The sequence below is a fragment of the Stomoxys calcitrans genome, chromosome 2, assembly GCF_963082655.1.
Source record: "Stomoxys calcitrans chromosome 2, idStoCalc2.1, whole genome shotgun sequence".
NCBI classification, from domain to species: domain Eukaryota; kingdom Metazoa; phylum Arthropoda; class Insecta; order Diptera; family Muscidae; genus Stomoxys; species Stomoxys calcitrans.
Genome location: NC_081553.1, coordinates 170,401,176 through 170,426,896, shown reverse-complemented (window position 1 = coordinate 170,426,896; position 25,721 = coordinate 170,401,176). Strand labels below are relative to the sequence as shown.

Sequence of the window (25,721 nt, the reverse complement as noted above, 5' to 3'; positions counted from 1 at the left end):
ATTCTTCCTCTTTTCAATTCCAATTTTTGGAAGTACGTCAAAAAATCAACAACACTTTAGCGGTGTTTATTCCTTCGTTTAGACCTATTTCAACTCTGCAGAATTTATTTACACGAAATGTCGCTACTACTACTTGCTTTACTTTAATTGGCTATGACAGAATATATGTTCCAGTAGCCGAACGTAGAATAGCGTTCCAAGCGCCTCGATCTTCTGCGCTCATTCTAAAATCTCTGACACCAAGATTCGAGGGGTCTCCCACCACTTGATCTTGCCACCGGGCTTTTGGTCTTCCCAGTTTGCGTGTACCACCGTGTTTACCCTCAAAAGACCTCTTTGCTGGAGCTTCTTTGTCCATTATGACAACATGACCTAGCCAACGCAGCCGTTGTATTTTGATGCGTGTAACTATACTATCGTCGTATTACAGCTCATACAGCTCGTGGTTCATATGTCGCCTATATTCTCCATTATCGCAAACTGGTCCATATATTTTACGAAGAATCTTTCTCTCAAATACTCCAAGTACTGTCTCATCTGCTTTCACAAGTACCCATGCTTCTGAACCATATAACAGCACGGGTAGTATCAGTGTCTTGTATAGTGTAATCTTCGTCTGTCGAGAGGTGGCCTTGTTTCTAAGCTGCTTACTTAGTCCAAAGTAGCATCTGTTTGCCAGTATTATTCTTCGCTTAATCTCAAAACTGGTGTCATTTGTTTCGTTTACGGCGCTTTACTACACTCTATCAGATAGCATGAACCATATCCTTGAGTTACAAATTCTATTGGCCACCTCATGTTAAGATGTGAAAGAGGTTTCGTACTTAATGACATGTTATAGGCTATGGTCTTTTTAGTTAATTACATGTATACACACTTAAAATGCAAATAAGTGTAAACAACTCCACAACTTCTAATCCAAACAGTACAACAATTTCTAGACATTTGTAAGCGCCTTGCATTATTGTTTTAACTTAAAAAATTACGGAGTTATCAAGAAACCTATTTTAATATTTTAAAATGGTTTCCTAAACTACATCTAATGAACTATCCTAGAAATTTCCAAAGTTACCAAACGCCTAGATCTTCTGATCTTCTTTTCCAATTTCTGAGACAATGCCTCCTTAACTTGCTCTTCCATAAGAGTTCAAATGACCAACATTCTCCATCAATGCAGATTGATTCATAAATTTTACAAAAAAAAAAATCTTTTTCCTAAAAATGTCAAGTACTACGTTGTTTGCTTTCTCAACTGCGGATGCTTCATAAGCACATGAAACCACAGAGAAGTGTAAATCTTGTCTATCGGGAAGTGGCTTTGTTTCTAAACTGCTTTAAAGTAGAATCTAAACGTATGGCACCCTTCTTGTTGGGCAAAAAATAGTTGGATATCATCTCACGATAGCGCTCACCATTCACAGGTATGTTACGATTCGCATCATCTTTGAAGAAGTACGATCCAATGATGCCACCAGCATATAAACCGCACTAAACTGCGACATTTTCTGGATGTATTGGTAGCTTTTGCAATACTTCTGGCTGAACTTCACTCCAAAATCCACAACTCTGCTTATTTTCGCACCCATTGCGCCAAAAATGAACTTCGTCGATCAATGAAAGAAGCGCGCGATGAACTTTCTTAACAGAACACGCATTTTGATAATAAAATTCAATAATTTCCAATCGTTGTTAAATTAAAGACCAAACTGAAGATGTTTGACAGTGAAACAAAACACGAAACGTGCGTCAGGTGTTTAAACCAGTGTAGCCAAAAAGATAATAGCAAAAAAAAACACCCTATATTGTACAATATTTGCAAACGCAAATTGCAAATATATTCTTCATTTTATTTCAAAACTGGTGTCGTTCGTTTCATTTATGGCTTTGTCAAAGTAGACATTAATTGCTGACCTGTTCAAACTTTCATGTTTGCCTAACTGGACGGTCTGAGCTTTGACAACAACAAATTTGTTTTACCTCCATTAACTGACTCTTAAAAAATATGCATGTCATTGTCATTGGCATATAGAATGTGAATGTTTAAGATCCTCCTGCATATTTAGACCGGCATCTCGTAGGGTTGATCTGTATGCTTTGCTTTTAATTAAGTACCATTTCTTGCTGGCGGGGGATGGTAACCAAGAATGGATTTTAGGGCCTTCCCCAAGGTGGTGATTATGGTTCGTACAGGGATTTCTTTCAGGGACGCTACAATAGTAGACCGATAAGGACAGCAAACCTCACACATTAAGAGAAAATAAAAAAAAACTAGTAAAAAATATGTCGTGTGAGAAAGTGGAGAGTTATCTCTTTGAAATTTTTAATGATAAGAGCTGAGGTGCCTCTTCGCAGGCCCCTTAAATTGGTCACCTTCGCATTTCGAAAAATTTTTCGGGCTGTCAAATCTTCTTTATGGTCCGATTTTTCAAAATTCTTGTTTTTTGCCTAAAAGGAAAAAAAGTACGTATTGTAGATGCTTTTTAAGTGAAAATTGAACAAGATATGACAACTTAAACGGGTGCTACATGTATTTCAAAGTAGGCAATTTTGTATTAAAAATTGGAAAACCCCTCGAGTTCCAAAACTCTAAAGTCCAGATCCCACAATTGAGCACATGTTTTTTTACTCCACATGTCCCCTAAACCCATGCAAAATTTGTTTAACACCTTATAACATTTGTAGCCTCCAATGCAAATTTACTAAAAAATTCCGATTTCGAATCTTCGAACTTTGCCGAAAGAGGATTTTGGGGATTTTTGTAAAAATGTCGAGAACGATTTATTTTTGGTTTTTAACCACGTTTTTATCTCCAAAATTCAAAAAGACTTATTGAGATATCTGTATTCGTTTTTTTACTTCGAATTTTTTTAATCGGAAAATCGGACCTGCCAAGTGGCGCCCGGACCACCTAGGGTACACAACCTCGATAACACCTCAGTTCTAACCCTTCAAAATTTCAAAAATCATCTTCAGCGGTCAGGCTCATTTCTGGCTGAATGGCTTCGTCAATGAGCAAGAAATAACGAAGCCATTCAGCGTTATTGGTCAGACAGCAATACACACGTACTCCATGCATCCTGAAAAAAATTACGGTTTAGTGCGGTTTATTAATATAATTCGAGTTCCATACATAATGGCATCCAGTGTACTTTCACAGAAATAAAGAATGTAGCGCTCTTATTGAAAACCCCGATAATTGTCCAGCAATGTTATTGGCAGAGCTTTCTTCAAGATATGGGGTCAGTGGAGAGGAGTAAGCAGTTGCAGCTTTCCGACGTCCAGTGTCACATCGTACATTTCTCGTTATGCTTTGACGGGTGCCAATTTTTGCTGTAATAAGGTAATGATTCGAATCGATGCGGCTACCCGAGTTGGTGGTATGTCTGGTATTTTGCAATCAAAGACTGAAAGTCTCCGAATAACCACAAATCCACAGTGCGTTATTTCTTGGTGCCGTTGCGAAGCTTTTCCCAATCTGGTATTGTAGCAGTATGTTGTGTTCTATCTCTCGTCTACTTGTTGTTGTTGTAGCAGTGTGTTGTATATTGAGGCGGCAGCCCTTTCCGATGAAGGACTTCATCTGGTCAATCTGGTACGTACAACCGGCTGCCATGGATTGATATTTCGTCTGCTTGATTCTGTTGAGTATCCAGATCCAGGAACCCTGCGACTAAAATGGGGTGCGTCCATAGAGATCTGGGTGGGCAGTTAAACAAGCGACGTGTTTCGTATAGTCCCTGGTCATATTCGTGACATAAATCCTGCACGTCGGCATCAATTTTCTCTCTGTCTGAGATGAGGCGGCTGCATCTGCTAGATCGTAATTGAGCCAGAACTACTCTGGTATACCGGTGTAGTATAATAAATTCAGGTGCAATGGGAGTAGCTATTCACCGCTTCTGATAACGTGTCTGCATGAATGTTGTCTAGACCCGCTTGATCTAGAGATTCTCTCTTGTAGCGCTGAACCTCACGCTCTAGATCATGTAGATCCACCTTAAGCCTTCTGAGCATAATGATGATTTAGATGGTCGCTGCGATAGCAGCCCAGAAGGTTTCTTAGACAGCATGTAATATGTCTTAGCATGGGTAGGATTTTTATCTACTGATGGAGGTGGTCCACATATGAACAGAGGAGACAGCCCGTCCCAGTTTGAAGAGCAGAATTCTGAGAGATCTAGATATTATTCCACTACATGTCACAGAGCTGGGGCTGCATAACTTACCACAGACCAGCTAATTGCTTTGTACGTGGTCAACAAGGTTACTTTGTCAGCACCCCAATATTGCCGGAAAGTGATTTGAGGAATTTGTTTTTACTTTTGACTTTGCTGTGTCGTGTTCGTCCCAAACCATGGCTTTTTCTGACATGCGGTAATGTCGGCCTTGCAATTTTTGAAACAACTGCCAATGCATATTTTACACCTTCTCTGTAAAAATTTCGGGTATTCCAGGTGCCGATTCCCAAATCATGGTATTTGTTACGATTACGAGGGTCTGAAACATTAGGGGGTAAGACTTTTTTTTCTTTGGACCTAAAGTCCATTGTGGTCGCCAGTGATGAAGATAGTGGAGAAGAAGATGGAGAAAAACAGATAGGAATACACCATAGTTCGGTACAAGACAGCAAAACAATACAACCGACCGGGAAGAAACTCTCACTGGTGAGTTAATGGTCCAGTCAGCCAATATAGTCCTCTGTAGAGTTCCAAAATGATAAGATGAGAAAGTGTCTGGGCCACAGGGCCTTTGTCACCCTGCCACCCACAGCATTAGCTCAGGTCTTATTCACGCGGTCAACGTAGACTTACTCATAATGAATTACTTATGAATTATTGCTGACCGCTGCGGCAACTTGGCTGAAACTATACTTGAACCATAATTGCAAATCCTTATCATGAAGCTAAATTCTTGCCATAAAAATAAAATCTATGTCTACGATGTTGAATTTCTTGAAAGTCGCATTTCTGGGATGACGCATAATATCGTATTCATAGGTCTTTTTTTGGACCTCTAAAAGGTTAGAAACTTGGAAAGCTGTAAACTTTGACGCCCTGTATCTCCCCATATATTGGGTTGCCCAAAAAGTAATTGCGGATTTTTCATAAAGTCGGGGTTGACAAATTTTTTCACAGCTTGCGACTCTGTAATTGCATTCTTTCTTCTGTCAGTTATCAACTGTTACTTTTAGCTTGCTTTAGAAAAAAAGTGTAAAAAAGTATATTTGATTAAAGTTCATTCTAAGTATTATTAAAAATGCATTTACTTTCTTTTAAAAAATCCGCAATTACTTTTTGGGCAACCCAATATAATAAATACTGGTCAATAGCCACTGACAGCCTACCTTATTCTACACTGTTTAGACCAATAAATAAAAAAATGTGGACCTTTTTCCAGTTTGTTTTGTGTTTTAGACTACCGTGCAACATTACCAAAGATTGCATCACCCGTTGGAATTTTATTTGATTTTGAACTACTAATGTGACGAACATTGATAAATTCGAATGAATTCCTGTTACGAGTACCATAATAGCTAAGCCAATGCTCCGACAGAATTATTCGACATATTTGAATATATCTCCGCATATATCATATGTAAAAAATTTCCGTTCTTTGTTAGATTTGTTTTAATCTCAAATCGAAATCCAGAAATTGGATATGCATCAGGATATGTTTGGTTAGGTTGAAAAGAGTTGAAAAGAGTGCGCAGATTTTAATCCGCTCCATGCCACTATGGACATACACCTAGGTCAGTAATCACACTGTATGAACTAGACATATTTTTAAACATATCCCCATTGTTAGTTAACTTCATTCTGACCAAACCATATGGATCCTATAACACCGGGGAGTGGTTCTGCAGTATATTTGTCACCGCCATTTTCGCATACTAGAAACTTAGAAACAATTTCTTTCCATATACTAAGCACACTCTCTGTGTCTGCAGATGTATCTGTCAGTACGAAAGACATCGGTGTGATGTTTGATTTTTTGGTGAAATTTCTGAACTTTATTCGCTCACACTCACGTCTTTCTATTCTCCTCTTTTTTTTTGCGGAACAGACGTTTCTCCTCTCTCATTTTTACCCGATGCCTCTCCTTTATTTGGCGCGTTGCTACTGATTTCATCTGTATGCCGCATTCTTGTTTTGAGTGACATTTAGACACCCTTAATCGTACCATGGGTTGCTGGGGAAATGGGGAAAGGCTTCTGATACCCAAGTACGGATTTTGTAACATTTTTCATGAAGTGGGCATCAAGCAGTTGGGTCAGTAGAGTGGAGTACGCTATTGTCATTTGTTGTGGCTTTTCGACGTCCATATTTTCTGTAGTTTCAGATTGTACTATTTTCGCCGAGCAAATTATACGAATATATGATTTTTTTGCATTGAGATGGGAAAATGTATTGCTGCATGCACGTAGATCGTCACTTATGTGATATTTCGGGCTTACAATTTGCCTTATCGATTACAAACCCACCTTATCGCCGCTGAGAGTCAAATCCACCTCGTCACCACTTTCGCATTACTTCGAGGTGGCACTCAAAACGGTTCTTACACCTTCGTCCATTACATCGCTTGCGTCCAAGCTCCTGTAGGTGAGATCACTTATGCCTCGTTTAGATCAGTTCTCTTTCTTTTAGGACGTCTACGCAGTATCTTGCTATTGCCCGTTTTCAATACTTCTGATCACTTTGTCTACAACATTTTCTATAGTTATTGACCCTATCAGGACTTCAAGGGACGCGCGTGGATCCTTCCATCGTGTGCAGTAGAAGAAAGTATGTTCACAGTCATCCAGGTGTTCTACATTTTCGTAATGGGGAAAAGGAGTGCTGCTCTTTCCCATTTTGTGCAAATATTTCCTAAAATATTCGTGTCCGGCCTGCATTTGCATGGAGGCTAGCTGCCCAGATCTCGCACTTGTATAAGAGGATGCTGTTGCAAGCTTCGATCATAAGTTTCCTCTTTTTGGGTAGTGACCCTCCTATGTTCGCCATTAGTAATTTACGAGGTAATTTACCACCTTATTTGTCGTGATGATTATGTTGTCGACTCGCATATATATTTTCGGGGGTATTCTCCGTCTGGTTAGCAGAACTAATTCAGTCTTGTGTGTGGCCAACCCTAGTCAGTGTTTGTGTACCCAGATTCTCGATCGGATCATGACCTGCGTTAGCTTACGCTGAGCCTCTTGCGTGTTTCTCGCCGGTATGACTGACGCAATGTCGTCAGCGTAGTGTACGAGGAAGGTCTCGTCAGGCAATTCCATCCTTAGGATGTCATCGTAGTTCATGTTGCATAGATCCGGGCCAGGATGGTCAGGGGTCCATTCTGGCTCGGATCTATGCTGCTTCTGATTCATTCCAAAGCTCGTGTCGTAGACCAAAGTTCTATCCCTAAAGTAGCTTTTGATTATCTTAAAAGGGAATCTGGTATTTTAAACTTTCTTTGTAGAGCGTCTATCACATCTTTCCACCTGAGGGTATGAGAAGCGTTCTTCACATCAAGGGTAGCCAAAACCATGATTAGTCTGCTGTGTTGGTTATTTTCTCGGCCACGTAGAAGCCGTGCTGCCTTCCCTCCTCCCATACTTATAGCTTCTTCCAGTCTGGGCTTTATGCGTTTTTTTGCCTCCCTTTTATTCGGTAAGACACGTATTGTACATGCTTAGGAGTATATCCGGCCTTGCCACCGCTATTTTTTTCAGCACCTCAGTTGGTATTCCATCAGGATCTGGTGCTTTCTTTTTTTACAATTTTGCAGCTGTTAAATTAAGTTCCTCCGCTGTAAGAGGGGCAAAGCCGCGTCAGCAGTATTTCCTTCATATATTAAGTGTCTGGGGAATAACGTGTTTACGATGTAATATATAGTCTCATTGTCTACCTCGCTGGCTGGAATTTTTCCGGCAACTTTTTTCATTACTACTTTCGAGCCAAGGCGCCATGGATCTCAGAGAATATCCTCTCTCAGTGCTTCCTACTGGTTTTTCTTACTATTCACTATGGCGTTTCGAATATTTTTCTTTGTCTCTATATATTTTTCGTATTCCCATGCTGCTTGACCTCTCCGCTTAGCTCTCGTATATTTTCATCGATATTTAAGATGTCGATTATCTCGTTCCATCAGTAGATAGCTGTTTTTTTCCTCTTGGAATCTATGTTCGCTACTCGGATCGATCGTACATCAAACACGCTGAATAAATGCCTTCCATCTATTATAACGTGATTAATTTGGTTTCTCACTACTTGAAACGGAGACAACCATATGGCATTGTAAATTTTACGATGTTGAAATTAGATCCTGTCAACTACCGTGTTTTTTTTTTGGCAGCGGCGAGGTCTATACGCCTCAATCCATTATCGAACGTTATGTCATGGAGGCAAGTCGGAACAAAGATATTTTCTGTTCCCTTAACCCGAGAACAAAGACAGATGATGGCTATTGGTTTTTTAAAGTTGCCAATAATTCGCCTGTCATTTCGAGTAACATAGTCACTTAGTAGTTAACTAAGAGCCAGTGCCACCCGGCCGCTCACTAAGGCTCTTCTCTCGAAACCAAAGCAAGACTGTTAAATTTCAAGGCTACCCTATTTACTACGTCCACATCATGCAAAAGCCACTGAATTTATTGGGTAGATACCTATCTAAAGGGGTTTCCAATTAGATTTGTTATTTTATTATTCAAAGAAAAATGCAATAGAGATGTGTTTATTTGATAATAAATAAGATGTTTATTTCATAGCAAAAAGAAAGGTATGCCGTTAATAATGAAAAAAAAAAAAACATCAGTCAAATGACCGCTATGATCACAGTTACAAGACCATATCTTTTTCATGCAATTTTCCATAATCAAAGCGCAAAGTAGATGCCTTATGTCCTCGATATCCTCAGAAATTCTATTTTTGAGGTCTTGAATCGACACTGGGCTGTTGGCATACATCTTATCTTTCACGTGGCCCCAAGTGAAGAAGTCGCAATATGTTAAATCACAAGATCTAGGTGGCCAGTAGTGATCACATCTTCCAGAGATACTACAGCCTGGAAACTTTTCCCCTAAAAGAGCAATGGTTCGCTGCATTGTAGCACTTAGCCCCGTCTGGCGAAAGTAAAGGTTGTCCACATCAACACCATGACAAATCATTAATCATCCCTCGGTAACGACACCCATTCAAATTAACTGTTGATCCGACCTCTTTTTCGAAAAAATAAGGTCCAATGAGCCTGCCGGACCATAAACCGAACCAAACAGTCACACGTTGAGGATGGAGAGGCTTCTCATCAATAACTATTGGGTTTTCCGACATTAGTCTTTCATAGACACAAAAATACATGCATTGGGAAAAGTACAGCTAATAGACAGGTTGTCGAGTGTGGTTAATGTGGAAATTGAATCATAGATGTGTTTTCGCTATTAATACGATTCAAATACAACATACCAACGCCATCAAGCCATCACACCTAATATGGTTGAAAAGTCTTCTTACCAAAGACGAAACGCATCCCATAGTGGTTGGTGAGTGTTGCTATCTTTGGCTTTCCTTTTCCATTTGCATCTCCGATCATTGAGCTCGTCTCGAAAGAGAAACAAAAAAGAATTAACCGCAATTTTATAATCCACAAACAAACGGACAACGGACGCTTCATCGCGGAGAGCAAATGTTACTTGTTGCTCTTTTAAAAATTTCGACAGTTTTAGTGAGCAAATTAAATTTCGGTACATTTTTCAACTATGTCTGACACAGATTTGCTCGAATCATTGTTTATTTTTTATACCTCTTGGTTTGATCAACTTCATTCAAATAAATTTCTATATCCGGCCAAGGAGCGTTGTTGTTGTTCCGTCGCCAATACGCTGACTACACCCAAAGGCAGAAATACGTTACCGGTATATGATCGGAAAGCAATACTGGCTGGGTTTTTGGAATGAATCATTAAGGTTTAATTTGTCAAAATCACTCTTTGGTAACAGAGTGTATCCTGCTCCTGAATCCACTTCAAAGGTTTGCTTACGACCTGTGAGGTGATACTTCCGATTTTTTGTACATCAACGATTTGATTAACACAAAGAAAAAACACAATCTGAACCGGATGAATTTTCTTCAACGTACAATGTTATCTGTTGAGCTGTTTTTTCTGTTGAGCTGCTTTGTTATGATGCACACTTCTTCTACGTTCTTCTTCATTTTAGATGGAACGCATTTGAGTTTATTGTTTTCGATTTTACAATTCTTCGATAAGCGGATACTTCTCCCACACCGCAAGCATAACCCTTCGACTCCAAACTTCTGTAATCAACGCTATTTGTCGTTCGATTTCTTTGAATTCGATTGTCAGCTCGATAATCGATAACACCTCTCTGCACCTTATGTATATCACCTGTTGAATAAGTCCTCAGTCATTATTCTTTACCTTCGCTGTTTTCATTACTTAAACTTTTTGAAAATTTTCAGAAAATGTTTCCTCCGTTCTTTGCAAACATTTTTGGCGAACACTGGTGTCTCGAACTCTTCTAATGAATTGAGCCCTGGAAAAAAATGTCGGCTTTCGATTTTCCACAATTTGTTGCCCGCTTTTGTAAAGTTGTCACAAAATCAGGTATAGTTTGGTTATCGTTCTGCATGTATTGTCCTTGTTTATCCTTGTTGATAAATTGATAAATAATTGCTCACAGGACGCTAATTATTACTCTACTAGAGTTATATATAAAGTTGACGTTGAAAAGACATTGCAAAACATTTTTCATAAGTTTGTAAAAGCGTTCGTTACCGCGATGAATTAAACAATCATCTGGAAGATTGTTATGCAATTGTCCTTCTGTGTAAGTCGGGAAACACTCCTTTGATATATCATTGGACAATCAATTGCGTGTGCGAAAGTTTAAGCAACTCTTGGCGACGATTCTCTTACAAATCATTGCGTTATAGTCGTCCATATGAGTCGCAAAACACTCTTCTGGGATATCGATGGACAATCTTTTGCGTGTGTGGAAGTTTTAGCAACTCTTCGCGACGAACTCATTGCGTTATAATCATCCGTATGAGTCGTGAAACAATCTTCTAGAACATCATTGGACAATCCATTGCGGAAGCGAAAGTTTGAAAGACTCTTCGCGACGATTGTTACGCAAAGCATTGCGTTATAATTGTCCTGAAGATTGGTTTTTAAATCGCCTGAATTAACTTTTCGTGATTGCTTAATTAAATTATGTTATTTGATGTTTTGTTTTGAGTGGACAACTTTCGCAACACCAAACAGTGTTCTCACTTGGCTTATATGATGGATGGTACTTAGTATGACAAGTAAACTTAATAATTTCTTAAAGTTTCTTCGAAGTTGTTACGTTTTTGATGACCAAACTTATGCATTTTTAGATTTTCCAAGCGAATAACGTGCAAATCTTAGAGAATAATATTTAGTAAATATTAGGTTAGGTTCAGTGAGTTGCCACCACCAAAGGTGAGTTCACTCGGAGGCCAGTTTGGCCAATTGTGGTACCCTAGAAAGAAAGGGAAGAGAAAGAAGATGTGAGACCTCGGACTAGAGGTAATACACGTAGAAAAGAAAAAGAGGAGGAATGGAGAACCCGAGCAGGGGGTAAAAAAACGCCCATCCTCAGCAATCCCGGATGTACCTACGCAGGAGCTTATGGCACTCCCCATCAGAAGCATCCTGTTCCTTCAACAAATCTCAAAACAACTACCAGAGGTACGTTCTCAAGTTCACCCAGATCACAGAAGAAACGGATTTTTAAAGCTCCAAGGCTACTCCTTGCAAGCTTGGTAGTCTAGAACTTTACTCAAGATGAAGTTCGAAGTGCATGATAGTTGATCACATGTATTTAGATTTTATGTTGCTCGCTCTCGTAATGGCCTCTCAAAGGTACAGAAATTTTAAAAGAATAAATCCTCTTTAAATTTTTCTCTTGACTTTGAACAATTTCCTTCTTTTGGGATGCACACATTTTTTTTTTTTTTTTTTGATAGTTAATTTCGGTACTGTATCGAATGTGTTTAAGCCGACATTGGCCTTCTTTACATCTCTGTTGATATTTTTGAACTTTTTCTCTTCAAAGTGTCTAGTAGTGGAGTGTGTATGTGTGTGTGTGTGTGTGTGTATAGTATTACATACTTAGTCACTTTTCTTACCTTATTCATTATGGATAACAACGAAAATTAAGAGAGAGGATATTTGTTGATCAAGTCGCCACCGAACATTATTTGAGACGGCATCTGGCAACCCACTTAGTAGCAATTATTACTCTTTTTACACTGAACTCCATATTGTATGCTGTGTAAAGGTTTCTGCAGCAATTAAATCGGTCGTATACACTTTCAGATTAATGTGGCAACCTGAGCTGTACACATTGTACAACTCAACGTATAAAGCTCCTACTAACTTTTTGAGATTGATATGCAATGAAAAGCTTGAATTTTATTTGTACACGTACTAAAAATCATTGACATAATACCATTAATCTGGCATATTAATCTGAATCTGTTAGCGATCCAGTGGCTGGCTTACCAAATTTGAATATTTGTTTTATTTTTGAGACGGAGACCAATGTGTTTTGCTCGTTGTTTTGCTGCGATTTTTGTGATTTTTTGACATTATACAAGACAAAGAAAACAACAATAACAACAACATACATACATATATATATATTATTATTATTATAAATAACTTATATAAATATAAATCAAATAAAAAAAACCAACAACAACTTTTCTCAAATGCTTCTAAGCACTCTACAGAAATAAATTGAACATTATTAGAATTGATTGATATATTTTGAATTTTATGATTTTCTTCTATAACATACTATTTATCAATACATACATTACATGCATATATATATACATATAAATAATTGTAAAAAAAGAGGCATAACTATAATAATAATGTAAAATTAAGTTAACAGACAAAATGCAACATATTTGAAGGTAATTTCTTTTTCGCTCGATACCAACACCATTGAAAAAACGGATAAAGGACAAACTTACAACTAAATATCAATATAATATTTCGTTTTTGGTTTTATTTAAAAATTCTTTGGCTTTTTCCTTGAAGCAAAGCAAATGGGTTTTTTTGTTGAAAAGCTTTTGAGTTTTAATTTATTTTTTTTTTTAATTGTGAAATTTTGAGTTTGAGTTTTTATGTTCACATATTTACCTGCCATTATGTACCATGTAAAAATATGTTTTAAGCCAAACTTGCGGTGAATTATATAGAAAATCTTCAAAAACATAGCAAAATGCAAATCTTGCACAAGCCTTTAGATGCTGGTGTATTTTGTCTATCTATATAAAAATGTGGTTATAGGGCTGCAAAAAAAAGAAAACAACTAAACAAACAAGAAATTAATCAAAAAAATTTAAAATTTTTTTTAACAATTGGGTTTCTCTAATAGCTAAATTTGTTTAATAAGAATTTATTTTCAAAAATTCTTTTATTATTTATTTTCAAATATGATTTCTTTTTTCGAAAGAATACCGATACCAAATCAAAAAAAAAATTAAGTTAACAAAATTTATTTTGTAATGGTCTGCTGTGGTAAATGTGAAGTCTTTATGTTATATTTGTTGCTATAGATGCTCGCCCTGCTTCCCCTACACTGTTAGACAACACGGGCCACCCTGCCCCCGATCACCAAACGCAGGTAAATACTCTAACTTCTTTACATTTTTGTTAAGAAAATTGCATTAAACTTGTTCCTTTTTTTGATTTGTTTTTGAAATATACGTTATTCTCTTAACATAAAACTCTTTAACAATTTTTTTTAATAAAGAAGAACCTCTTTAGAGAAAGACTCCACTCACTGTTTTTTTTTAAGAATTACTCTACTGCTACTACTACTTCTTTTACACTCTTTATAACTGTTTCTCTTTTCCGCTCTCACTCTCTCTCTGTCTGTCTCTCAAACTACTTATTAACTATATCTACTACTTATATACTACAACTGTGTCGAACACAACTCTGTCTCTTTGATCAGAAACTCTACAACATGTCGGCAACATGTCATGCATTCGAAAATTGTTTGTATTTGCTTTCATTTTCATTTCAAACAACATTTTTTGTGTTTCTGTTTTGTTTGGAGTTGCGTTGGAACCAACCAAAATTTCGAAATACTATAAATATCAGCTGTTGTTCAGTCAAAACAAGAACACCCCAATTCATTCAAATGCAATTCTTCTACACAATAACCAACCTCATACCAACGGTTCAAACAGTTCAAACATATGGCCTCTTCCCCCCTTAAGCCATGCTAAATTACATTTAAAGATTGGAAATATGCAAACGATAACGAAATATTCTATGTATAGCTAGCAACATTTTGAAACAAAAGATTACCGATAAACTTTCAACAACCATCAATGAAGTAGTTATTTTTTTTTTTTTGTATTTTAAACATTTGCCAAGAGTAGTGCAGCTACAAGTCACCTTCACGCTATAGCAAGTCTAGTTTGTATTTCAATGTAGAAATTTCATGAACAGCAAACAGTTCAGCGAAAATACATAGCATAAAAAAACTCATGAACTCTAACCACCTGAGTCCACGAACACCCACCAACCCAACCAATCATAAACACCACACTTACCACAATACTTTCCATATACTATATATTCCAAGTTTAATTCACAGAAATTCGAATTTTTCGAATTTCCATATATTCTAAGCATTATACTTGCCCAATGGTAAACACAGTCAGTCATTCTCAATACATACTTCTATTGTTTCCTTTTTCACTATAATTTTCAGCTAAATCTTATTTGAGTTTATTGCTTTTCCTTCCCTCCGCCCTCGAAAATGTTTGATAACATATTTTAAACTCCTTTTTTTTTGTTTTTTGTTTTAACAAAACAATGAAATCCTTCTTCACCAAAATCTCTTCTCTCTCACTCTTGTACAGAAAAAGACCCATGAATCCTATTCACTCTTCTAATGAATGAAAATCCCAGCCACATTAAAGAAAAGCAGAGCGAATGTGCTAAAAAAAATGTTTATCATTAATTCGCATTTTAACCATCCACTATAAGCAAAACTGAGTGATCTTTTCTTAGCGTATATACAACTTTTATAATTGTCGTTTGATGAAGAAATGTGAAATGTATAGTTGGAGGTCTCGAACAAAAGATATCAACTATAAATGTGAAAAGGGGCAGACTTCTAGCATATCAATGAGTGCTGTTCGTTTCAAATTTAAGCTCAATAATTAACTATAAATTACTGTTGTTATATCTTCTGTGTTTTAAAAGTCCTGATTTTGTAAGGGGAGAGCAAAGTAACGATATGAAGGTAGGCACTACAACTGTCTTTTAGTACAAACTCGAAGTTCTTAAATAAAACATAGTCAATGATTTATAAGGCGAAGCAGATCATGAAGTAAGGCGAAGAACTTCCTCTAATTTGCTAATGGAAAGGACCCCATTAGCTCATAAATTATATGAAAAATACCCCGCGTAACTTCAAAACAACAGGAAAAAAACCGAATTAAAAGCAAGAGTAGAGGTTATTAAACAAATTACCAAATATATATATATATATATTATGTGGTATTCTGTTCTTCCTTTTAAGTGAGGAACTGAACAACTCCTAAAGTTGTAAATGAAAAATGTAAAAGCTATTCCAGGGCAAAGGACCTTAAAATCACAATTAAACATATTGAATCCTATCAACGAATACAGCATTGTGTTGGAGCAGAATATTTACTGTTTAATGTTAAGCAATATAAGATGTTTTGTTGATTTTTATTTACAACTATTCCGAAAGCAGAACAACTAATTTAAACAAATTTCAGCCGAAAGCAGGCAATTCAATCTAAATCGAACTACATATTAATTTCAATATGCTAATAGAAACAAGTAAGAGCGTGCTCAGTTCGGCCGGGATGAATCTTGTATACCCTCCACCATGGATCGCATTTGTCAAGTTCTTTGCGCGGTATCCCTTTCTAGGCAAACAAAGAATAATGAACAAGAACTCTTATGATATTGGAGCTCCATCAATTTACAGTCATATTCGGACCATAAATGAATTGAATGCTGAACACTGCAGAAGCATTGTGTAATATTTCAGTTCATTTTATGGGCTCAAGAAGCAAAATCGGGAGATCGGTTTATTAGGGGGCTGTATCAAGCTATTGATCGACTCAGACCATATTTGACACATATCTTAAAGGTCATGAGAGAAGACGTTGTACAAAATTTTTGCCAAATCGAATGAGAATTGCGCCCTCTAGAGGCTCAAGATGTCAAGATCCCAGATCGGTTTATATGTCAGCTATATCAGATTATGCACCGGTTTGCGCCATACTTAACACAGTTATTGGAAGTAAAAAAAACACTTTATGTTAAATTTCAGCCAAATCGGATGAGAATTGCGCCCTCTAGCGGCTTAAGAAGTCAAGATCCCTGATCGGTTTATATGGCAGCTGCATCAGGTTATAAATCGATTTGAACCATACTTAGCACAGTTGTAGGAAGTAATACCAAAGTACCACTATCAAAATAACAGGCAAATCGGATAAGAATTGCGCCTTCTAAAAGCTGAAGAAATCAAGACCCAAGATAGGTTTATATGGCAGCTATACCAGGTTATGATCCGGTTTGAACCATATTTGACGCAGTCGTTGGGAGAACACCGGAAAAAAACACCACGTGCAAAATATAAGTCAAATCGGTCAAGAATATCGCCCTCTGGAGTCTCAAGAAGTCTAGACCCAAGATCGGTTTATATGGCAGCTATATCAAAACATGGACCAACTTGGCCCATTTGTAATCCCAACTGACCTACACTAATAAAAAGTGTTTGTGCAAAATTTCAAGCGTGCTTTCGACAGACAGACAGACGGACGGACATGGCTAGATCGACTTAAAATGTTATGACGATCAAAAATGTGGGGTCTTAGACGTTTATTTTGAGGTGTTACAAACAGAATGACGAAATTAGTATACCGTATACCCCCTTCCTGTGATGGAGGGTATAAAAATATAATTATGGTGTGAACAGCTTATAGTGATTAATATAGGCCTACTTTTACATAGGAAGTTGCAACTCTAGTATATGCAACGAAATTTTCAGATTAAATGAAAGAAGGACTAATAAGACTAGCATCACTCTCGTTGATCTTCTGGTGCCGAAGAACTTTGTGACTATTTCTGTCAAATAAAATATCCTTGGATCAGATGTCGTTTCGCAGCCCTAATGAAATATTTGTGAAAAAAATACCTACATTACACATTTAAGAATAATATCATGTGGATGAATTGATACACTAGGACATATATAGTTGTCCAGTTTTTTTCTGGTGAACAATTCTATTTATTAACATTGTTATATTTACAGACAAGTTTTTTATTTTTTATACCCCCTACCATAGGATGGGGTATACTAATTTCATCATTCTGTTTGTACTGTCTGTAAGACCCCATAAAGTATATGTATTCTTGATCTTCGTGACATTTTAAGTCAAACTAGCCATTTCCGTCCGTCCGTCTGTCTGTCAAAAGCACGGTAACTTTCGAAGGAGTATAGCTAGCAGCTAGTGTAGGTCGGTTGGGATTGTAAATGGGCCAAATCGGTTCATGTTTTGATATAGCTGCCATATATACCGATCTGGGTCTTGATTTCTTGAGCCTCTAGAGGGCGCAATTCTCAAAAAATTTTGTACAACGGCTTTTCTCATGACTTTAAACATACGTGTCTAATATGGTCTGAATCGATCAATAGCTTGATACAGCTCCCATATAAACCTGTCTCCCGAATTTGCTTCTTGAGAATCTACAAGGCGAAATTATTTTTCGAATGAACTGAAATATTACACAATGTTCAGCATTCATTTATGGTCCGAATCGGACTATAACTTGGTATAGTTTCAATAGCATAACAGTTCTTATTCAATATTCTTTGCCTGCTTAAAAAGATACCGCGCATAGAACTCGACAAATGCTATCGCTGGTGGAGGGTATATAAGATTTGGCCCGGCCGGACTTAGCACGCTCTTACTTGTTACAACTACCTCAACTAAAGAATTTGTTGAAAGTCAAGAAATTTCAATAATTTTGTCTGTCAAGTCTCTTGTAGAGACTACTTACGTACTCCAACAAATAATGTCTTCGATTCAATGCTTAAATTCGTTGAGAATTTAAAGTTTGACATACAAATTTGGTAGTTGGTTTTTCTAAGAGTTATTTTTTCTGTGGGCGATTGCAAAGAAAGTTGGAGGATCCATAAAATCTTTTGACTATTTTTTTTTAATTTGGGTTTAGATTATAGTACAAGAAAGAGTCCTGGGTGCACTTCACAACTTTCGCAATGTCTAAAATCAGTAATTATACTGACATGTTGCAGAGAAAATGTGTTTGCATCACAAATAAAAAATCCGTCTATCCTCCCAGTCGCTGTAAGATTCGATAAAAAAAGTTTTAAAGTCTTTGGATCACCTTTTTTTACGAAGAGATTGGCTTGTCCTGCTTAGTCTTCTAAACTACTAAATTAAATTTCCCATGAACATTCAATTAAGGAACAGAGAATACTACTCTCATATCAATGAGTGCAGTCCGACCAAAGTTTTAAGCTCAATGAAAAGGGACCTCCTTTTTTATGCCTAAATCCACTTGGTGAAGAAGATTTTAATATTGTCTTTATAAAGATAAAAGGCGGCTTTGGGCTAAAACCCAATTGGACTTTGGGAAAAAATAGTGAAACTATTGTTTAGTAATGAAATAAACGTTCGATTTCGATGGAACCGATGATTTCTAGTATTGTTACGCAAATAAAAACCAAAAATAAGCCGAAATTGTGGGAGCGGCATGTCAAGACTTTTCCTTTCGTGGCAACTAAAATGATCATTGGAAATTATGTAGAAATGCTGGATTTATCATTGTTGGAAATTGGTGAAACATTAATGGGCCCGAACATAATTTTTCATCAGGAGCCAAACGGAGCCAGAATCAATTGTTAATTTTAAATTTTTTTACATATTTGTAAAATTTCATTACTGAGCGAACCTATATTTATTTCGCGCACTGTATAAGTATAATATGATGTGGAGGAAATGATGCCCTAGAACAGTTATGTGGTTTGATGTTTGTGCAGTGTTTTCTAGTGAAAAAACGAAAGCGAAACCTTGTGATATCTGCCAAATTTAGAAAATGGGTTCCGCTAAATATTTACCTTTTTATACCCTCCACCATTCTGTTTGTAACTACTAGAAATATTGTCTGAGACCCCATAAAGACCTTGATCGTCGCGACATTTTATGTCGATCTAGCCATGTCCGTCCGTCTGTCTGTCGAAAGCACGCTAACTTTCGAAGGAGTAAAGCTAGCCACTTGAAATTTTGCACAAATACTTCTTATTAGTGTAGGTCAGTTGGTATTGTAAATGGGCCATATCGGTCTATGTTTTGATATAGCTGCAATATAAACCGATCTTTAGTCTCGACTTCTTGAACCTCTAGAGTGCGCAATTCTTATCCGATTGGAATGAATTTTGCACGACGTGTTTTGTTATGATATCCAACAAATGTGCCAAGCATGGTTCAAATCGGTCCATAACATGATATAGCTGTCATATGAACAGATCTAGGGATTTGACTTCTTGAGCCCCTAGAGGGCTCAATTCCTATCCGATTTGGCTGAAATTTTGCATGACGTATTTTATTCTTACTTTCAATAACTGTGCCAAATAAAGTTTAAATCGGTTTATAACCTGATATAGCTGCCATATAAACCGATCTGGGATCTTGACTTCTGAGCCTCTAAAGGTCGCAATTATTATCCGATATGCCTGAAATTTTGTACGACGGATCCTCTCATGACCATCAACAAACATGTTTATTATGGTCTGAATCGGTCTATAACCCGATACAGCTCCCATATAAATCGTGCTCTCTATTTTACTTCTTGAGCCCCCAATGGGCGCAATTCTTATTCGAATTGGCTGAAATTTTACACAGGTCTCCAACATATAATTAAATTGTGGTCCGAACCGGACCAATCTTGATATCGCTCTAATAGCAGAGCAAATCTTTTCTTATATCCTTTTTTGCCTAAGAAGAGGTGCCGGGAAAAGAACTCGACAAAAGCGATCCATGGTGGAGGGTATATAAGATGCGGCCCGGCCGAACTTAATTATTTGAATTATTTTGTAATAATCAAATCGGAATTTGATTTGCGGCTTCTATGGTCTGAAGAAGCCATATCGAGGTATCGGTATTTAAGGAGGCCTATTTCAGTATATGGACAGATTCATTGACATGATTGCTGCAAGTCATAGCAGAAGCCTTTGCGCCAAGTTAAGCCAAATAAGATTATCTCTCTGCTTGAGATATTATGCCCTTCAAAGTTTTCCAACGTTGATTGCCTCTTCTAGCACTGACTTCCTTGCCACCCACTACCGCAACCAATAACGGTCCACTTTCTCTCAAGACATCGGTATAAGGCACTTCAAATACCCATAAGCATTTTGGAGCTTTCATCCCGATTCTCCCCCGCATCATAATTGGTGCGGGTGTTGAAAGTCATAACAGAAGCTATAACCTAATCTAAACCGATATTGCCTTTTTCCAACTACCTACATCCGTAATGAATGTCAAGACGATCAATAATATACATATTTTATAGGGCCTTAGATCAATATTTCAAGGTGTTACAAACGGAGTGAGTGGATTGGTATATACCTATAACATAGACTGGGGGATCCTATGGTGATGGGTATGAAAATACATGATAAAATACAAAAGTTTAACTATGAAAATGTATAATCAAACATGGAAACAATGTCATTATTCTCTCGCGGTTGAAGTTAAAAATTTCTGGCCCCTAGCTTTACTCCTTCGAGAGTAAGCGTGATTTTCATATACGGTCGACGGACTTAAAATGCCATGGTGATCAAGAATATATATCCTTTTTAGGGTCCTACATCAATATATCGATGTGTTACAAACGGAATGGCGATGATATTATTTATCCTCTCCTATAGTGGAGGGTATAAAAAATTCAGCGAATTAATGCTGTTACTAATAAAAAGTGCTACTTTGCATTGCTCTTTCATACCCACCACCGAAGGATGGGGGTATATTCATTATGCCAATCCGTTTGCAACACATCGAAATATCCATTTTCGACCCTATAAAGTATATCTATTCCTGATTGTCATAAAAATCTAAGACGATGTCCGTCCGTCTGTCTGTTGAAATCATGCTGCATTCTTTAAAAATAAAAATATTGTACTGAAACTTTGCATAAATTTTTTCTTATCCACAAGCGTGCGAAAGCACGCTATCTTTAGAAGAAGTAAAGCTAGGCGCTTGAAATTTCGCACAAATACTTCTTATTAGTCTAGGTCGATTGGGACGGTCCATGTTTCGATATAGGTGCCATATGAACCGATCTTGGGTCTTGACTTCTTGAGCTTCTAGAGGTCGCAATTCTTATACGTTTTGGCTGAAATTTTGCACGTGATGTTTTGGTATCCAGCATGTCCGCCTATGACGCTGAACGCCTGGGTTTGAATCCTGGCGAGACCATCAGAAAAAATTTTCAGCGGTGGCTTTCCCCTCCTAATTCTGGCAAAATTTGTGAGGTAATATGCCATGTAAAACTTCTCTCCAAAGAGGTGTCGCACTGCGGCACGCCGTTCGGACTCGGCTATAAAAAGGAGGCCGCTTATCGTTGAGCTTAAGCTTAAATCGTACTGCACTCATTGATAGGTGAGAAGTTTGCCCCTGTTCCTTAGTGGTATGTTCATGGGCAAAATTTGCATTTGTTTTGGTATCACATCCAAATACTATGCTAAGTATGGTTTAAATCAGTTCATATCCTGATATAGCTGCCATATAAACCGAATTTGGGTCTTGACTTATAGAGTTCCTAGAAGGCGCAATTCTTATCCGTTTTGGTTGAAATTTTGCATGAAGTGCTCTGGTAGGACTTCCAACAACTGTGCCATATAGACTATATCAGTCCAAAGCCTGATATAGCCGCCATATTAACCCATCTCCCAATATGGTTGAAATTCTGCATATGTCGTTTTGGTATGACTTCCAACAACTGTGTTAAGTTTGGTCTAGATTGCTGTATAACCTGATGTAGCTGCCATATATACCTATCTCCCAGTTTGAGTTTTGGAGCCTATGGTGGGCGCATTTATTTTGGAGGCGGTGTTTTTCTACGACTGGTGCTTTTCTATTCGAAAAAGTTATTTAAAAAACTTGATAAATGCGATCCGTGGTGGAGAGTATAAAATATTCGGCCCGGCCGAACTCAGCACGCCTTTACTTGTTATCATTCAACTGTAAATAAATCCCAATTATGCGAATTACGTTTAACTGAAACTGACGGATAAGAAAAACAAAATAAACCAATCTTCTAAATTTCACTTATCCTGTTTCGATTCTTTACTTGGCAAGTCAGTCATACTTCAAAGCTATCCAATGTAAACTTTTCAATTAGGATTTATTTAATTTCCTAGGGGGATTTAACGACAATATTAAAAAAGAAAAATACGTTACGAAAAGAGCACTACCCAACGCATTTTGTCCTATAAATTATTCAATTTAAAAAAAATAAAAGCATATATAGTCTATACCTTAACACACTACTATTTCCATGTAAATATTTAAATACTAAAACCATTTAACATTAGAAGCATTGTGTGAAACGTAAAAACACGTTATACTAATAAACCTCAATTAAATGCTTTAAGTATTCGTACTGTATTATTCTTAACAAATCTATCTACTATACCTTACCTAGATACCTTTTTCATAACAACAAACAAAAATAAAAAAAAAAAAATATAGTATATACATAATGTAAAATCGTACTATCTACAAACAAAAACTTCTTTTTTAAATATTGGATGTAATAATAAATGGTGTGTACAAATTTCTATGTGATTCACTGTATGTGTACAAAATGTCTTTTGATTTGTCATCATTTCGAAATAAACCAAATATAGTGTGTTTCTCATTTGGCCTTAGTTTGTTTGTTCGTTCGTATTATAACTATATAAAAAAATATCATTTCGATTACATTTTTGGCTTTTTCCCTATGATTTGTCATTTCGTTTCAAATGTTTGTTATTACTTGCAAAATTATCAATTACTGTTTAATTTAGTTGAGATTTAGTTGAGTTTTTTGGTTTTGTTTAAGATAAATCCAACACAAACGAAACCATATTCAATACATACAACTTCAAACTATATATATATAGAAAGAAAAAAAAAAGAAAGAAACACAACCATGCAATACCAAAACTGTTTATTAAACCAGCAAATTACTTAGAATTTCGTTATGGTTACCAAGAGTACCGAATTTGCATAAACTATTGACTATAGTTTGTTCATAGATTTGATCTCAACGGCAAAGAGATTTTCATGTGTAAAAAAAAGTTGCTAGTTCTGCATATACCACATCTAAAAATAAAATAAAAATTTCTACATATAGAAAAAAAAAACAAAAAAAATTTTACTCAAGTTCAAAGTGCAATGTTTATAATATGAGAATTCGCTTCAAAGAGTATCAGAATGCATATCGATGATTTTGGATATTTAAATACATTGTTTTAAGTTCTAAACAAATAAATATATTTTGTATAATTTCTTCAAAAATCTTATAGAATCGTCATTAAGTTTATTATTTCTATTTTAAATTCCACAGATTATGGGCAATTTTTATTTCGTTTGAAATGCTTCGCATTATAACACCCATATAGACCAATCTTCGTATTTCACTTTTTGACTCAAAGAAAACGCTTTCTTGTATAATTTCTCTAAAATTTTAGCAGATGAGTTGAGTAATCGACTGTTTGTGTTAAATAGGGGGACATTGTTAATTGTATACTGCACTTGTCAACCTTGGCAGCACCGTTCCGAATACAGACCTCGGTAGATTGCATATCCAGCCTTGCTTTCAAATTTGCTTGTAGCGCGAATTTTAATGATCCCGTGATTCCTACGGAGGCCAGTCTTTGCAGCACCCTGTTGCGAGTCATTTTCTCCACAGCCTTCCACTATATGTAAGCACTGGTCTCATAATGTCAGTAAATTATCATGCGCCTAGCTTAGGTTAGGTTGAATGAGGATGTTACCAGACATTAGATTTCTAAGATGATGATGGAACAAATGAATTCAATCTGCCTGGATTCAGTCCTCTTAGCTCCTCCAAAGGCTAAATGAAAAAACAAGTAAAAAGGCGTAAGTTCAGCCGGGCCCATGGATTGGATACCCACCACCTTGGGTATATATGTAAACCACCTTTCGTCATAATCTGGTGAATATTGGATAATTTATAGCCCCACAGCAGCTTTATCGAAAAACGGTTCTATTTGGACCAAATTCGACACGGATATTGAGTGTTCTTATAAGTACAAGTCATTGTTCAATTTCACAATGTTCACAATGTTCACAAATCTGGACCGATCTGGGCCAAATTGAAGAATGAAGTTGAAGGGCCTAATACAGCTCACTGGGACATTGTTAATTGTATACTGCACTTGTCAACCTTGGCAGCACCGTTCCGAATACAGACCTCGGTAGATTGCATATCCAGCCTTGCTTTCAAATTTGCTTGTAGCGCGAATTTTAATGATCCCGTGATTCCTACGGAGGCCAGTCTTTGCAGCACCCTGTTGCGAGTCATTTTCTCCACAGCCTTCCACTATATGTAAGCACTGGTCTCATAATGTCAGTAAATTATCATGCGCCTAGCTTAGGTTAGGTTGAATGAGGATGTTACCAGACATTAGATTTCTAAGATGATGATGGAACAAATGAATTCAATCTGCCTGGATTCAGTCCTCTTAGCTCCTCCAAAGGCTAAATGAAAAAACAAGTAAAAAGGCGTAAGTTCAGCCGGGCCCATGGATTGGATACCCACCACCTTGGGTATATATGTAAACCACCTTTCGTCATAATCTGGTGAATATTGGATAATTTATAGCCCCACAGCAGCTTTATCGAAATACGGTTCTATTTGGACCAAATTCGACACGGATATTGAGTGTTCTTATAAGTACAAGTCATTGTTCAATTTCACAATGTTCACAATGTTCACAAATCTGGACCGATCTGGGCCAAATTGAAGAATGAAGTTGAAGGGCCTAATACAGCTCACTGTCCCAAATTTCGGCGACATCGGGCAATTAATGCGCCTTTTATAGGCCCATAACCTTATATCGAGAGATCGGTCTATATGGCAGCTATATACAAATCTAGATCGATCTAAGACAAATTTAAAACTAATATTGAAGGGCCTTACACAACTCACTGTCCCAAATTTTGTCGAAATCGGAGAATAAATGTGCCTTTTATGGGCCCAAGACCTTAAATCGAGAGATCGGTCTATATGACAGCTATATTCAAATTTGGACCGATCTGGGCCATATTGCAGAAAGATGTCGAGGGGCCTAACACAACTCACTGTCCCAAATTTCCGCGACATCGGACAACAAATACGCCTTTTATGGGCCTAAAACATAAAATCGAGAAATCGGCCTATATGGCAGCTATATCCAAATCTCGACCGATCTCTGTCAAATTGAATAACAATATCGAAGGGCCCAACACAATTCACTGTCACAAATTTCGGCGACATCGGTCTATATGGCAGCTATATCCAAATCTGGACCGATCTGGACTGGACCGATCGAAGGGCCTTACATAACTCACTGTTCCAAATTTCAGCAATATCAGGTAATAAATGCGCCTTTTATGG

The 25,721-nt window shown here is 37.0% G+C and overlaps 1 protein-coding gene across 16 annotated transcripts in view; it reads left to right on the top strand.

Annotated features, from left to right (window-relative positions):
- Positions 1 to 25,721, top strand: part of LOC106081644 (uncharacterized) — a 235,329-nt gene that overhangs the window by 194,774 nt on the left and 14,834 nt on the right. For all 16 annotated transcript variants that reach the window (XM_059363308.1, XM_059363310.1, XM_059363309.1 and 13 more), the window contains one exon: positions 13,592 to 13,659. In XM_059363308.1, coding sequence (XP_059219291.1) covers positions 13,592 to 13,659 — 68 coding nt within the window. The remainder of the gene's footprint in view (positions 1 to 13,591; positions 13,660 to 25,721) is intronic.